Raw genomic sequence first — 14,911 nt, 5'->3', positions numbered from 1 at the left:
TTCCTACTTTCAAATGCATATTTCACTGCTAATAATGCCCTCTAGATCTAAAATTGAATACCTATTGTAACAACGTTGTTCGAGGGAGGTATTCAATTAAAAGTGATTTGCAAATTATCTAGTGATACGTCGTCATGATAGATTTCATGAAATTCATAGTCTCACAGATCTCTCTGTGGATATTGAATAGTCCACACCTGTGGAGTAACGGTTAGCGCGTCTGGCCGCGAAACCAGGTGGCCCGGGTTCGATTCCCGGTCGGGGCAAGTTACCTGGTTGAGGTTTTTTCCGGGGTTTTCCCTCGACCCAATATGAGCAAATGCTGGGTAACTTTCGGTGGTGGACCCCGGACTCATTTCACCGGCATTATCACCTTCATCTCATTCAGACGCTAAATAACCTAAGCTGTTGATAAAGCGTCGTAAAATAACCCACTAAAATAAAAAAAAAATAAAATATTGAATAATAACCGGACTCAAGTACAGTAATGTAAGAAATAAGAATAACTATAAAAGTAGTGAAACTGGCCACAAGTGGCAGCTGGGTGGAGGGATACCACATGCTATATTCAACAGCTACTCACCCAGTCTACTGGGTCAGTGAGTTGTGGATCACACTTCATGCCTATGTAAGCTGCAATGTGAACTCCCACATAGGAAGTCACATGTATCTCCTCCATCCTCCCACCATTTCTGACAATCTTTTATCTCAATACAAACGAGGCTATAAGGACTAGCTATGTTGAAATATAAGTAGCTGGTATCTTTTACTCGTGAAAGTAGTATGTCCATCAGAAAAAAAACACAGGTAGTTACCAGAGTTTAAGAACGACCTGTGATGGAATGGTGGAACAGGCTTGAATGAATGTACTCTGTATTAAACTGACAAGGAATTCATGTCGAAATATCTCCTGGAACTGTGCATATAGGGCTTCACAGCAGGTAATAAAAATTAGCTGTTATTAGTAAGGTTATTGAAAAATTGAGTAGCTCCCAGTCATGAGTGACAGTGCTCATTCAGCTGACGAAGTATGTTGAATGCAAATGACAAGTTATATGGTAATGATTCACGTAGGTAGCAATTCAACTACTGTCTCCAAGTATGGGCAGCTACTTTTTATATTTCTGTATGTGCTGTAGAGATGTGTGCGCACAGTTTTGAGGAGAGGTTTCTACTTGAGTGCATTAACAGTTCCCATGTGAATTAGTTGTAGAAGGATTTCTCTTCCCGTGTAAGCACATATGCTACACAAGAGTTAACCACTGAAGAGAGGTCTTGAAGATTTAAAATTAAAAGAAAATGAATGAACGGTCTCCTCCATGCTATAAAATTAATAGTTCTGTGTGCTATGACAGATAATATTGTATGCGCCATTATTTTTTTAACACTATTAATGCCGAAAGATGTGTGGAAATTACTTTGTGTCCCTTTTTCTATGACTTGAGGAAAAGTTAAAATCACGCTCCCTCACCAAATAGCATTCACTCAGAACCACAGTCTTCTTGCCCTGGGGGCAGTGGAGCAGTGCTCTGGAATTGACAAAGTAATAACAAACAGAAACCAAGGTACAAAAACAGCATTTGAATAGAGACTGTTGGAATGCAAGAAAAGAAACTGTGGCATTTTCAGATTAAATTCAGATGATGATTGCCTAGTTACAAATTTCTAGAAATAAAAATAAAAGAAAATAGAAGAATGTGTATTAAACGGACAGAAAAAAATGTAAAATAGATTAATAGTACCAGTCAGTGTACAAAATTACGAAAGTACTTCATTGAACTGATGAGGCACAAAATGGGCTAAATGTTCCCAGATGTGAACCATTGCAAGCCATCCAACCAATCTGTTGTTGTGATGAATTTGCAAACGATTTTACAGTGTAGGAGGTTAACCTTTCAATACATTTTTCCCCAGCCCCTTTTTGAGTGGTATTTCAGTATACTTTTAAAAATTACCCTGGAAAAAATTTTGACTATCACTGCAGATGTATAACATTAACATAAATGCTGAATATTGAGCCTTCACTGTCTTAACAGAATCTGTTGTTTAATACAAATCGCGACGTGCTTCATTGTTGTTTTTATTGAAGTTGATTTTTCTCTCCATTTTTGTATATGAATGCTCTCATGTAATTATGAAATACATGATTGAAAATCACTTAATTGCCTCAGGTTGAACCATCCAGTGAAGAGGTTTAAGCCGTCTGAGACAAGACCTTCAGACTCGATGAGGCCACCTCCTTACAACCGACGTGCAAGTCCAAATGATCTGTATTCAAACCATATACAGCACCAGAACGTGGCGTCTCCTCCAAACAGTCTCAATCAACCGTTCATCAAGCAGGAGATCAAGCAGGAAGCAGGCTGCAATGTGCCAGTAAGTTGCTCGGTAATATAATTTACTAGATTACATTGACTCCAGATGAAATACTGTATTTTGAAGTTGCAAGCAGGCTGTAGTTCAGAACATGGATTTTACACTTAATGGAGTAGTGGTGGGACATGTTACAGATAGCACAAATTGCGTGATTTTCAGTGATGTGAAGACACATTTTGATCTTATACACACACACAGATATTTATAAAAGGGAGATCAAGTCAGTTGTACTACATAATTCTTTCTTTATTGTAATATATTTATATTTGATATTTATTCATACTAAATTAAGTATATAAAACAAAAAATCAGGAACATGCCTATGAGCAAAGCTTGTGTTCGTGTGTAGTTCTATCTAATACAAGAAATACAGAAGTTAATATCATATCATTAGGTAAGATGAGAAGAAAGATGAGATTATTGTTCAGAGCAGAAAAATGTTTGGGAGCAGTGAGAAAATGTTCAAATGATGCCTTGTATTGGCTATATTGATATTTCATATAATGTTGCACTTTTTACCAGTCAGTGTTATAATATGTTTAATATTAGAAGGATTTACCTTGACTAGTAATAATTAGCACCATAACAGTTTCAGCAGTATGGGGCATTGATTAAGTTCTGTCCATCTAAATTAAAAATGCTGGCTCAGCTCTGTGCTGATGGTTACCATGTTTTGCACTATCTAATGATTGCAGAAATATGTCATCTAGTAAAGAAAGAATATTAAGTAGGAGCTTGAGGTTGTACTCTAGTGAGAAAATGTTTATTTCCATTTTATTCTGTTTCTTATTATTTTCAGTGTTTACATAAATGTACAGTTCTACTGCAGTTTAAATAAATAAGATTTTTATCAAATAGAGAGATAGCATTTCTCCATTAATTTCTTGAGAGTGATATTGCTTCTCATTGTTTAACTAATTGTTTTGTAATTTAATCGCACTTGTTCAGAAACTATCAGGAGATACAATATTTTAGTACCAGCACTTCATAAATCCAGTTTGAATTACATCCTCAACTATCAAAATACATTTGCTTTATTTCCATTTCGATATATAATGCAAGAATGAGAGTGTATCAGCTTGTCTTTCCTTACATTTTATATGTGAAATGGACCGCTTTCTTTTTCAGATGGAAGTAGACAATGTTCATCCAAGCAAAAGGTCTGATCCATATGAATTTGAAGATGACATTTCTGCACCTGCTGTTAGTATGGAGGGTTTCAAACGAACGAATTCTGTTAAGGTATAGTATCTTTAATGCGCAGTATCTCAATGAAATATTTAACAATGTTCTGAAACGTTAGGAAAACTGAATTTAATATTAAGAAAAATTGGAACGTTTGATATTCTAAATTAAGTAACATTGAAGCAAAATTGAATAACTACATCAACTGTTACAGTACATGATAATGCAATGTAATACAGGAAGCACTTGGGTTTACTGTCAGTCCAGAAGTCTTCCTGTTTGAGATCAGACTATTTTGCTTTTATTCTCCTGTGGCATTTTCATTCTCTGCTTCCATGACACTGTATTGCCAGTGCTAAAATGAATGGATATTATATTTCAAAACTTTAGTAAATACATCTGCTTGTGTCATATAGCCTTCTACCTCATTCATCAGGGAAAGATTGTGATAGAATATAACGAAAATGTAGAGGATTCAATTTATCATATTTACTCAAGTATGAAACTCTTTTCAAGATCTGTCTTCACTTTCAAAAACCAAAATTGAAAGTCTTATTTTGCATCCGATATTGTGGTTTGTAGTCAAATCAACGACAATCCTTGTTTTACCTAAATCCCAAACAGATTGGTAACATAATTCTTTCTCCTTGAGGTTTTGTCATGTGCTTGGAATAGCAACAGCTATAGATCAGTTGGAAGAAGAATGACTAGGCAGTGTGATTTATAGTTTTGCACTGTCAGTAGTAAATGTTCGAGTTTTTTTTTTTATATCTTTAACTATGATACCCTTGATTATATTTATTACATTGTGTAGAACATATGGCATTGCTTTGGAAAAAAAAAAGAAAGCCGTTTCGGAAATAGAAGAACAATCAGGATTCAGAGCAGAACTGTCTACAGTTGATAACATATTTTGTGTAATGCTGATAATTATTGAGAAAAAATGGAATGTGGCGAAGAATTACATCTGTTAAATGTAGATTTGGAGAAGGCACGTAATAATGCGGGGCGGCCGGGTAGCTCAGTTGGTAGAGCAGCTGGCTACGGAGTGGAAGGTCCGGGGTTCGATCCCAGGTGGTGACAGGATTTTTTCTCGTTGCCAAACTTTCAGAACGGCCCCGAGGTTCACTCAGCCTCCTATAAAATTGAGTACCGGGTCTTTCCCGGGGGTAAAAGGTGGTCAGAGCGTGGTGCTGACCACACCACCTCATTCTAGTGCCGAGGTCTTGGAAAGCATGGGGCTCTACCTCCATGCCCCCCAAATGCCTTCATGGCATATTACGGGGATACCTTTACCTTTACCTTTTACATAATAATGCACCCACAAATAGTTTACTGGAAACATTGAAAATAAAGGGAAAACATAGATCGATAATTAAAGCTATACAGCATCTATAGCACAGTTGCATATCAAAGATTAAGATAGGAAATGTATTGCCCAAGGATTTTCAGCTTATTCGAGATATAAGCTTTAAACACTTGGACGAGAAATGTTCAGGAATGGGACTGCCTTTAACAAATGATGCCACTTTGTATATGATCAGGTAGATTTTGCCCGAGAAGAATCTGGAATACATGACAAGGAAATTAATAGAAGGTTACAACAAATGCTGTTTTACATTAAATTTACAAAAAAAAAAAATGCTTATCGATTGGAACTTCTAAGCAAAATGTGATTATGGAAGATGGGATAGTTATAAAAAGCTGTGAAGAAATTATATATTTAGGTTTTATAATTGAATATCTAAGCGGAAAAATATTGCAAGCACCAAATTAAAATTTTACAATAATAGAAAAAAAATACTTTATGCTTAGTGTTGTAATGTTTTCCCACAACCTTCTAGGTTTTACAGCATATATTGAAGATTGTACTTTCATTTTCAACCAACAGAGTTCTCTACAGTATAAAAAGGAGTTTATATTAAAACATTGCAATAGGAGTTTTTTTTATACTAATGCCACCAGGTTGCCTTTTCGACATTTCTGGTCTTCTCTCCTGGCATTGGCTTAGTTGTAACCCACTTCTGAGGTTGGGGTGCCTGGAAGACGGAGTTACATTACCCCGATGATACGATAGGTTGTTTATGATTATGATTATGTGTGCCAGGAGAGGTCTTAAATCTAAACTTAACCTAAATTCCAGACCATGGACGAACACAGGAATAATTCTCTTTAAGGAAAAATTCCTGTGCTCTTAAGCGGGAAATATATCTGATTATTTAGTGCGTGATACTGCAGAAGTTCATTCATTTAAATAAACTTATACTAAAACTAAGACAACTTTCAGGATCTGAAAAAAAAATGTATTCCAGCGATTATGTAGCAGGGCAATATAAGAACAGGAAGAATTTTGTCAATATATCTTATCACATGACGGACTTTCAGGTTGCAGCTGAGTGGCATTTTTTTTTTTTTTTTTTTGCAACAAGTCATGGCAAGAACCCCTGCGATGGTGTCTGTAGAACAGTAATGACACTAGTCTATTGGGAACTCAAATTACGAACCCAAAAGAACTGTATGAACGGGCGAAAATTTCTAGTTTGTTTCATGGCTTTCACCTTTTCTATTATACCCCCTAAATATGTGGTTTCTTTACAGCTTATTATAATCACAAATAAACTTCATCACTACAGCAACCACCTAACTAAATAATTGCAAGTTTATTTTTACACATATCTACAGAAAATCAAAGGTCAGATGACTTTATTGTCAAACGCCTGGCATTAGAAAACAACAGAAAATCATAGTTAAAAAAAAAAACAAATAGACACAGAAACTCTGAAACGCCTTGACTACACACAATATCCAGCAGATAACTGGCTTCATGTGTTTCTGGATGGATCCCATGTCAACAGATGTGTAAATACGGGAATGGGCAGTTACTTCTATAAGTCTGTGGGATAAACAGCACTCTTCAGAGCTCAAAGCAAGCCATTCATACTGCACTGGGTCAGCTGTGTTTATACTTACAAAGGTTTGAGAGACCTGTTATCCTCTCCAATGCAAAAGTGGCAATTCAGTGCACGGATTCCACATTAAAACCCATTTCAGTGAGACTACAGAATGCCAAAGTCTAATATGAAAACTCACAGTACTAAACAAAACTATCATCCTGCAGTCGATACCAGGACATTGCCAAGAGATGATACACTTGATAAAAAGGGCCCTAGGTCACGTAGACAGTGAATAGATACACATTTTATCACTCTACATGCAGAAACTGTTCCAGGACTCAAGAATTGGGGACAGAATCAAGAAATCCTCAACATCCCAAATTGGTCAAGAAGAAACTCTGTGATAATTTTTCGATTGACTATTGGACATGATTGTCTGGATAAACACCCACATCGGTTTGTAGGAAGTCATTCTGTGTACTGTGAGACAGGACAGAAGTCATATATGAAGATGTGTTCCTTTAGTTATTACTACAGAATGCAAACAATATTGTGAGACTACCTGCTGAATGGGTTAAGTATAATGCATTGCAGTACCTGCTACTGGAAGTAAAAAAGAATTTTAGAGCATATTTGCAGGCTATATTTTTCCTTTTGTGTATTGAGTCTGGCTTATGTAGCTCATGCAGGCTATGGTGTGCAGGTCCTACTTTATAGTTACTGTGTTACCTTGAGTGTATTACATCTCGCATTTGACATTATAGTCATTTCTAATAGACTACTTAGGGCCGATTGAATAAACCATTTAATCTTAGATCAGAAGTTAAATTGATCCTTGTTCTAGCTGAACTTGGAATTTTGTGTTGTATAAAGTCTAATCTAAGATTAATTTGTCTCAAACTGCAGTCAACTTTGACTGAAGAAATTTCTCCGATTAAGTTAGATGATCCAAGTTCAGTTATTTCTTTTCTGTTTGAAATATACGAGTGGCAGACTGTGCAACTAGAATAACCATTGTTATTAATATTAATAGATATGGTAGTTACACTTATATATATATTTTTTAATTTCTTGCCTTAATACACAAACAATCTTATATTTTATATGACTCTATCGTGTTCAGCAGTATCAAATAACATAACCTATAATTATATTATGTTTATAACAACCATTAATTATTAATGGATGTGATAGGTAGGCTACATTCATAAATTTCCAATTTGTCGTTTTATAAAGCTTTATTATGTTTAGCAGTATCAAACACCATAACATGATAACAATTTGGAGAACAGTCAACCTACTTCTTATTGTCCGCCATTATTTACATTGCACAAATAAACCAGTGTCTCCAACAGTGTGTATGGAAAGTCGCCAAAAAGTAGTTGTAAAGTCGCTAGATTTCTCATTAATCAACAAAGAAAGATTAAATTTTTGTCACTATGGGGTGCAAAAAAGTTCGCTAAACCCCTATTTAAGGAAAACAGAAGTTAAAAGAAATTGTTATTGAAAAAGAGTTTAAGTCGCTAGATTGGCAACACTGAACAAACTTGTACAACATGGTCAGCGCATCACATATTTCATCTGTTTATGCGATGTTGCCAAATTCTTTTCACGTGAACTTAGATTGCATTTGAACCAAGGTAATTTGATCGCAGAAAAGTTTTATACAATAGAAGAAGTATCTGAACTCGGTTCACTTTTCGATCTTCGATCAAAGTTGATCTTTAGTCAGGGAGTTTTATACAATTGGGCCTTAGAAGGCATTTACAAGTTCATCATGACTAACAATAATATTGTGTAGGGAGGTTTTTCCTGCTTTCATCACTTTGCTTGGTTCCCGTCACTCTCAGTGTCTTGAATTTAAATCTTATTATTTTCATTTACTTTCTATTAAAGTTGTATGTTGGCTCAGTGTTTTCCTGATGGAGACTTACAAAATATTTTTGGAAACAAAAGATGTCTTAGTTCTCTGTGGTATAAGCTTCTAGAACTGCTATTCATAAATTCCTGTAATTTTTTATTATTCGTTTCCTGGGCCCTATTTCATAAAGGTAATAATTTAATACCATTACTAAAATGGTAATAGCATTAAGTAATATTATTACTGTTCTGTTTCATAAAAGTAATAGTTAATAATATTATTTATTACTGTAAACGCTCATAATATTACTAAAATAAATAATAAAATTACTAAAGTGTTTCATAAAACAGCAAAGATAATTAAATTTATTAATAATATGAACGTTTGTTCCATGACTGTATTTTAAGTAATAGTTTAATAATTTGTAAAAATTAAATGCCAATGTAGGGTTAGATTTTGAAGATAAAACCGTGAAAACGTTTGAAATAGATAATTCTGACTCAAATAGTGATGAAGAGGGAGTGTTTGTCAGACGTCCAAGAAATTTTAGACAACGAATATCCTACAACCATGCAAGAAAGTTACGAATATAATGAATAATGAAAGGTTTCGCTTCAATTTTGAAACATTTGGATATGTCCTTCAAAGAATTGATAACTTGTTAGAACATCCCACAGAAAGGAATAAATCGTTAACTTCTCAGAAACAGCTACAAATTGCTCTGCATTGGTTGGGTAGTGGTGGACAATATCATTGTGTATCAGACATGCATGGAATTAAATTAAAACAGACTAAAATACAATTGCAGACAAAGAAAAATATTACGTACTTAACACAGTTCTGGTTCTCATGTTTGGCCATGTTGCGTTATGTACATAAATATAATCTTTATCACTCGTTACCAAGCCAATTGATACAGCAAAATTCCGCAATTCCATCCAAGCTTCTTTCTTAGAGTTTTTTTTTGTTACTGTTGGTGAAAACCCTCAAATAGTTGACCTTTCAATTCGTGAACTTTTCGCAAAAAAAAAAAAAAACTCTGTTTCTTCAAGTTATTTTCCCCATTTTAAAAAGCATCAGAGACAAAATGAATGACTGACCAAGTCCCTCTCCATTCTTACAAATTGTCATAGACGCCAATGTAGATGGACCATACTGAAATTGAAAGCTATCTTATCTAATTGAAAAAGAGGAACAATTAGAAAGGGTCAAACCTAAATTAAATTATAGTATAGAACTGTTAGAAAGTAATTACTATATATTTTTCATTTTTTTTAATGTTATTTGAATGAATGAACTTGACGTTTTTCCCCTCCTTTCTTGTCATTTTTAAAATTATAATAATTGTTCAGAAATATATGTCTATGGGACATTTACATCACAAAATACAGTAATATTAACTTTTGCTGTACCTATTGAAATGTTTTTTCAATGTATACTTGGGACAACCTGAACCTATATAGGTACTCTTGACTAATTAACATTGTGAAGATCTTGGTGAGCCAAGATCTTGTGCAGACATATATCAACAAGTGGATGTATTACAAAACATATGGACTACTTTAACCATCCCTATTGATAAACTAAAATTTACTTACGAGATTTATAGGTACCGTATCTACAATTCCACATCACAATCTCTAATAATTAGAACATATTTGTATTTTGTATAGTCAGGTAAATTCTTGAAAATACTACTTACAACATAATCAGCAATAAAAGCCCATTAAGACAATTTCAATATTTTTATTAATTTCGTCATAACATTAATCTTCTACAACATCCACACATTCAAACTCAAATACGATATTTTCTAGGAACGACTTCACCGCATTTGCATTTGTATTTATTTACTCTTGCACCAATAATTTTTTAAGCTTTTTTATGTAAATAGGCCTACTTGCGCAGTATTCCGAACTATAACGGAACTTGAAATATCTTGCATAAGACGCTTTATAGGGTCCACTAACCCTGTCGTTAACACTGTCCGTAAGGCTGCTCCAATATTATCATCAAAAGTTTTCACTGCTTAATATTTTCATACGGTACTTCTTTAGACAACGAGGTGCAAGTTTTACACACACACACACACACACGCGCGCTTCTGTCACTGACACACTGTTTTTGGAGTTGCAAACTTTACAACAGCAGAGACGTGAACAATTAGGAATGATAAATATCTGTTCACAATATTTTAGATTTATCAAATTGTTTCTTTTACTCGTAAATCAACTGAATCAAATAACAAACAATAACTTCGAGTTGCAATGATTTACAATCTTATCTGAAATAAATGTCTCCCAAACCTTTACACATAGTACGATTTACTCTGTTGTTGCTATTAAACATAGCACTTCAAAACTTATTTCATTCAACAACTGTTAACAGAGAGGATAATATAAATAGCTGTAGAGTGCAGACCAACTAGGTTATGTTTGTCAGCCTTAACCTCAAATCACCTGGCTGCAAACGATACAAACACATTATAACCACTGTTTACCATGCATGACCATTCGCAACCAAAGTCTGATAGAATGCGCTCATTAAGAAATTAATAATATTACTGTACGTATTTTATGACTCATGCAAAACGTTTATGAAACAGAATTTAGTCGGTTAATAAAATTATTTTCATGACTGTAATGCTATTACTTAATATTATTATTGTGTTTATGAAACAGGCCCCTGGTTGTAATATTTTTTGGAAGCCAAACTAGCAGATGTGCGCCTAGAAACAGGTTTTACTTAGTATGGCCTCAAAAGTAACATGGGTAAGTAGTAGCCAACTAGTGCTACTTCACTGTCAGCTTTTGGCAGTGAAATCTCGCGACTTACACATTACATTACAGATGAATTTACTGGCTTACCTTGTAATAAGTACAGGAACTATCGACTATGCTCTCTAATGCAAGTTTCTCATCTTTTGAAAAGATTTCTAGACATATACTGGATTTTGTTTGTATCGATAGAATTGAACCCTAGGCAATCATTCCATTCAATTACAAATTACTTCTGTCTTTTAAGGCTTTAGCTTTAACAATTTCGTCACTATCCAAGCTGATGTCTCGGGTACATGTGCCTGTTGTTGAGCTAATATTCTTGAAGATTTCATGAGAGGCTGTTATAATCTATAGCTTATGTCGAGTTTTTCTTCAGCCGATCTGGTTTCTCTCATTTTGTTTTACTAAATTATGGATTGTTGAAGTCAGGATATATCGTAGAAATATAATACAGCAATTTTTGTACAATTTCTTTGTAATATCCTACATATGTATCATAAATGAAGATTCGCTGTTTTAATGTGTACTGCATTGCCAGAAACTAAACTGAACTGCACTGGATGGAAGTCAGCTGTATACTAATGCTCTAGCCTTGATCTCACCTGTGTTACCTGCCCATAGCTTACAATACTACGGAAGACATGAAATAGGAGGGAAACTTCTGACGTATCCAGAAGTATGTAAAATTGTGAAAATACGTATAAAAATCACAGAACTTTGTCATCTTCACAGAATTAGATAGCAATAACTGTATTGTGCGTTAATGTTCTTGTTTTGATAGCCGTGCATTGGACATTAGCATCATCTTTCAATAGTCTGAACATGTGAAAAATTCTGTATGATATAAGGAAAGGGGACATATGAGGATGTTGGAGGCTATTTTCAGTTAAAATTGCCTTTTTTTCCTCTCTGTTTTGTTTCTTTTTTACACTCTTGAAACTTTCTTGTAATGTATTGTCATTATTTAACAGTTTTAAGTAACATTGATGGGTTATAGGAAGAAGAAAGGAAAGGAGGCCCAGGCAATGCAATGGGTTCTTTCGATCCTGTTACCCCTAATGGACCTACAAATAAACCTATATCTCTCTTCACTAACGAAGGTCTTCAAGCATCATATAAAGACCTCGATCAGATCTTCGATAACTCAGACGATACATCTAGTGATGAAACGGTAATTAAAATATCATGCTCTTCTTTATGAGATGTAATGTGTAAAGTGTAATAAGTCCAAAAATGTGATTTTGAGACAAAATTAATGTATACTTCATACAGCTAGTAATAACTCTGTATACAGTATGGTGTTGTTCTTTCATTGTTGATTTTAATGTCCTCAATAATTATTTAAAGTGAAAGTTGACAATGATATTGACTTAGAGCACTTTACACTGCAGCACAAATTTAATTGAAGTGGTAACAATTTTTTACTGTGGACATACTTTAATTTGTAAGTTTAAACCCTTCTTTATAATGGAGAAAGTAGTATGCAGAAACTAAGACGTAAAAATTAAATGAACTAATAAATTAGAAAAATAATAGTTAAATGTTATGTTTTATTTAACGATGCTCACAACTGCCGAGGTTATATCAGCGTTTCCGGTGTGCCGGAATTTTGTCTCGCAGGAGTTCTTTTACATGTCAGTAAGTCTACTGACATGAGCCTGTCGCATTTAAGCACACTTAAATGCCATCGACCTGGCCCGGGATCAAACCTGCAAGCTCGGGCATAGAAGGCCAGTGCTATACCAACTGTGCCAACCAGGCCAACTAATAATAGTTAATGCTGTTAGTAGAAATAAATCTTATTGGTTAAACTTGAAATTTCCAGTGTCGTTAATTTGGTAGCATTTGTTGCCAATTATGCAGGAAGGGATAGCTGAATGAAATTGTCTTCAAATGTAACCGGACAAAATTTTTCTGGAATTCTACTAGTGTAACAAAGTTGAGTTTCGTAAAGTGTGCTGACACCTGTAAGACAGAATTCGATGCCCTAATAAAAGGATGAACCATCGATGATCAGGTGATATGGCCTTCTGCAGTTGAAAGTAGGAACTTCTCTAGCTCTCTCTCTTTTTTATTTTATGTTATGACATTAATCAGTAAAATTATATAAGATTATTTTGTATGCTACAAAATTAATGTGATGCAAAACCCACAACTTTCCTTACCTCCTGAAAGCATCTGTAGTTGGAAAGTTTTTGTCTGAAAAATCCATTTTGCCTTGGTTGGATTTGAACCAACATTACTTAGCTCCAGAGGTACAGTAGCGTGCAAATTAATCCTGACAACGTAATTACTTATGCAAAAACACTCAAATGGGATAAAAAAAGGATCTAAGACATACCTCAGTAATCTATGTGGCCTCCCTTGTTCCTAATAACAGCTCTGAGATGATTTGGCATGGATTCCTAATTTCCCACAAATATTCTTCATTTCTTCATCGCGAAACCATACACCAATGAGGGCAGAAATCATCTTCTCCTTTGTAGAACAATCCATTTTTTGCATTCTTCTTTTGCAAATTGACCACAAGTTCTCAATGGGGTTGATGTCGGGTGAGTTGCCTGGCCAGGGGAGTACCTGAATATTCTTCTTGTTGAAGAATTCTGTAGTTTTTCGAGACGTATGGATGATGCCAGGTCTTGTTGGAACACACCTCTGCCATCCGGAAATGATTTTTGCAGCTGGGGTACGATTCTGGTTTCCAATAAGTGAATATATTTGTCAGAATTCATCATTCCCCTGATAGGTATTAATGCTCCAGGCCCTTCATGTGTAAAACAACCCCAAAACATTACTTTAGGGAGGTATTTGGGTGCTTGTTCGAGATGAGCTGCTGTTACTTTTTCGGATCCTTTCCGTACGTAAGAAACACGGTGGCTGTGGACCTCGAAATGAGACTCATCGGAAAAAAGTACATTCTTCCAGTCATTCACTGTCCAGTGTTGATGTAATTTTGCCCACATTAAGCGTTTTTTGCACATAACAGGGGTTAGCATTTGCTTCTTAATAGGCTTACGAGCCCTTCGTCCAGCTTCCAAAAGCCTACGCCGCACTGTTGTGACGTGAATATTCGCCCCAGTGGTAGCCATTAACTCGCGGGTTAAGTTGACAGCAGTTAGTTTAGGATTTAATTTACTTTTCCTGACAATTAAACGATCATCTGCAGGTGAAGTCTTCCTTTTCCGGCCACAGTTTCCTTTTTTCTGGGGTGTGATGGATCCAGTCTCCCTGTATCGTTTTATGATCGAATTAACAGTAGCCAAACCGATGTGACATTCTGCAGCAATTTGCCTCTGTGTCATAGAAGAATGATCTGCTAATGTTATAATTTTAGACTGTTTTCGTGGAGTTGTATCCATTTGTGAAGACGACAAAATGTACACAGGATTGCAGTATTAAGTCTTCCACACAACTGAAATGCTTATAAGTACAAAACGACAGGCAAAATGTCACATATTATAAAAAAAATAATGACAGACCTTCAACAATGGAATTACACGTACTTCAGATGTCAATTAAAGCGGTAGTATGAGCAGCTGTGAGGCCAACAATGACAGAAAATGTAAAAATATGTCGTGTTCGGATTAATTTGCACGCTACTGTAAGTGTGAAAATTACTAGATGATGCTGTTTTATTTTAATAATATGGAAAATTATTACTAATGATATTATTAACCTTGTTAAATTAACAAGTCAGTCCACCGCTGTGGAGTAATGGTTAGCATGCCTGACCATGAAACAAGCGGGCCCGGGTTCAAATCCTGGTTGGGACAAGTTACTTGGTTGAAGTTTTTTTTTTTTTCCGGGGGTTTCTC

The 14,911-nt window shown here is 35.1% G+C and overlaps 1 protein-coding gene across 2 annotated transcripts in view; it reads left to right on the top strand.

The window, feature by feature from the left end:
• Nucleotides 1–14,911, top strand: part of skd (mediator complex subunit skuld) — a 267,609-nt gene that overhangs the window by 220,048 nt on the left and 32,650 nt on the right. For both annotated transcript variants that reach the window (XM_069812535.1, XM_069812534.1), the window contains 3 exons: nt 2,172–2,376; nt 3,505–3,618; nt 12,094–12,267. In XM_069812535.1, the coding sequence (XP_069668636.1) occupies nt 2,172–2,376; nt 3,505–3,618; nt 12,094–12,267 (493 nt within the window). The remainder of the gene's footprint in view (nt 1–2,171; nt 2,377–3,504; nt 3,619–12,093; nt 12,268–14,911) is intronic.

Source organism: Periplaneta americana, chromosome 16 (genome assembly GCF_040183065.1).
Source record: "Periplaneta americana isolate PAMFEO1 chromosome 16, P.americana_PAMFEO1_priV1, whole genome shotgun sequence".
Lineage (NCBI taxonomy): Eukaryota > Metazoa > Arthropoda > Insecta > Blattodea > Blattidae > Periplaneta > Periplaneta americana.
The sequence above is the reverse complement of the archived record's forward strand: the minus strand, read 5'-3'. Positions and strand labels throughout refer to the sequence as shown.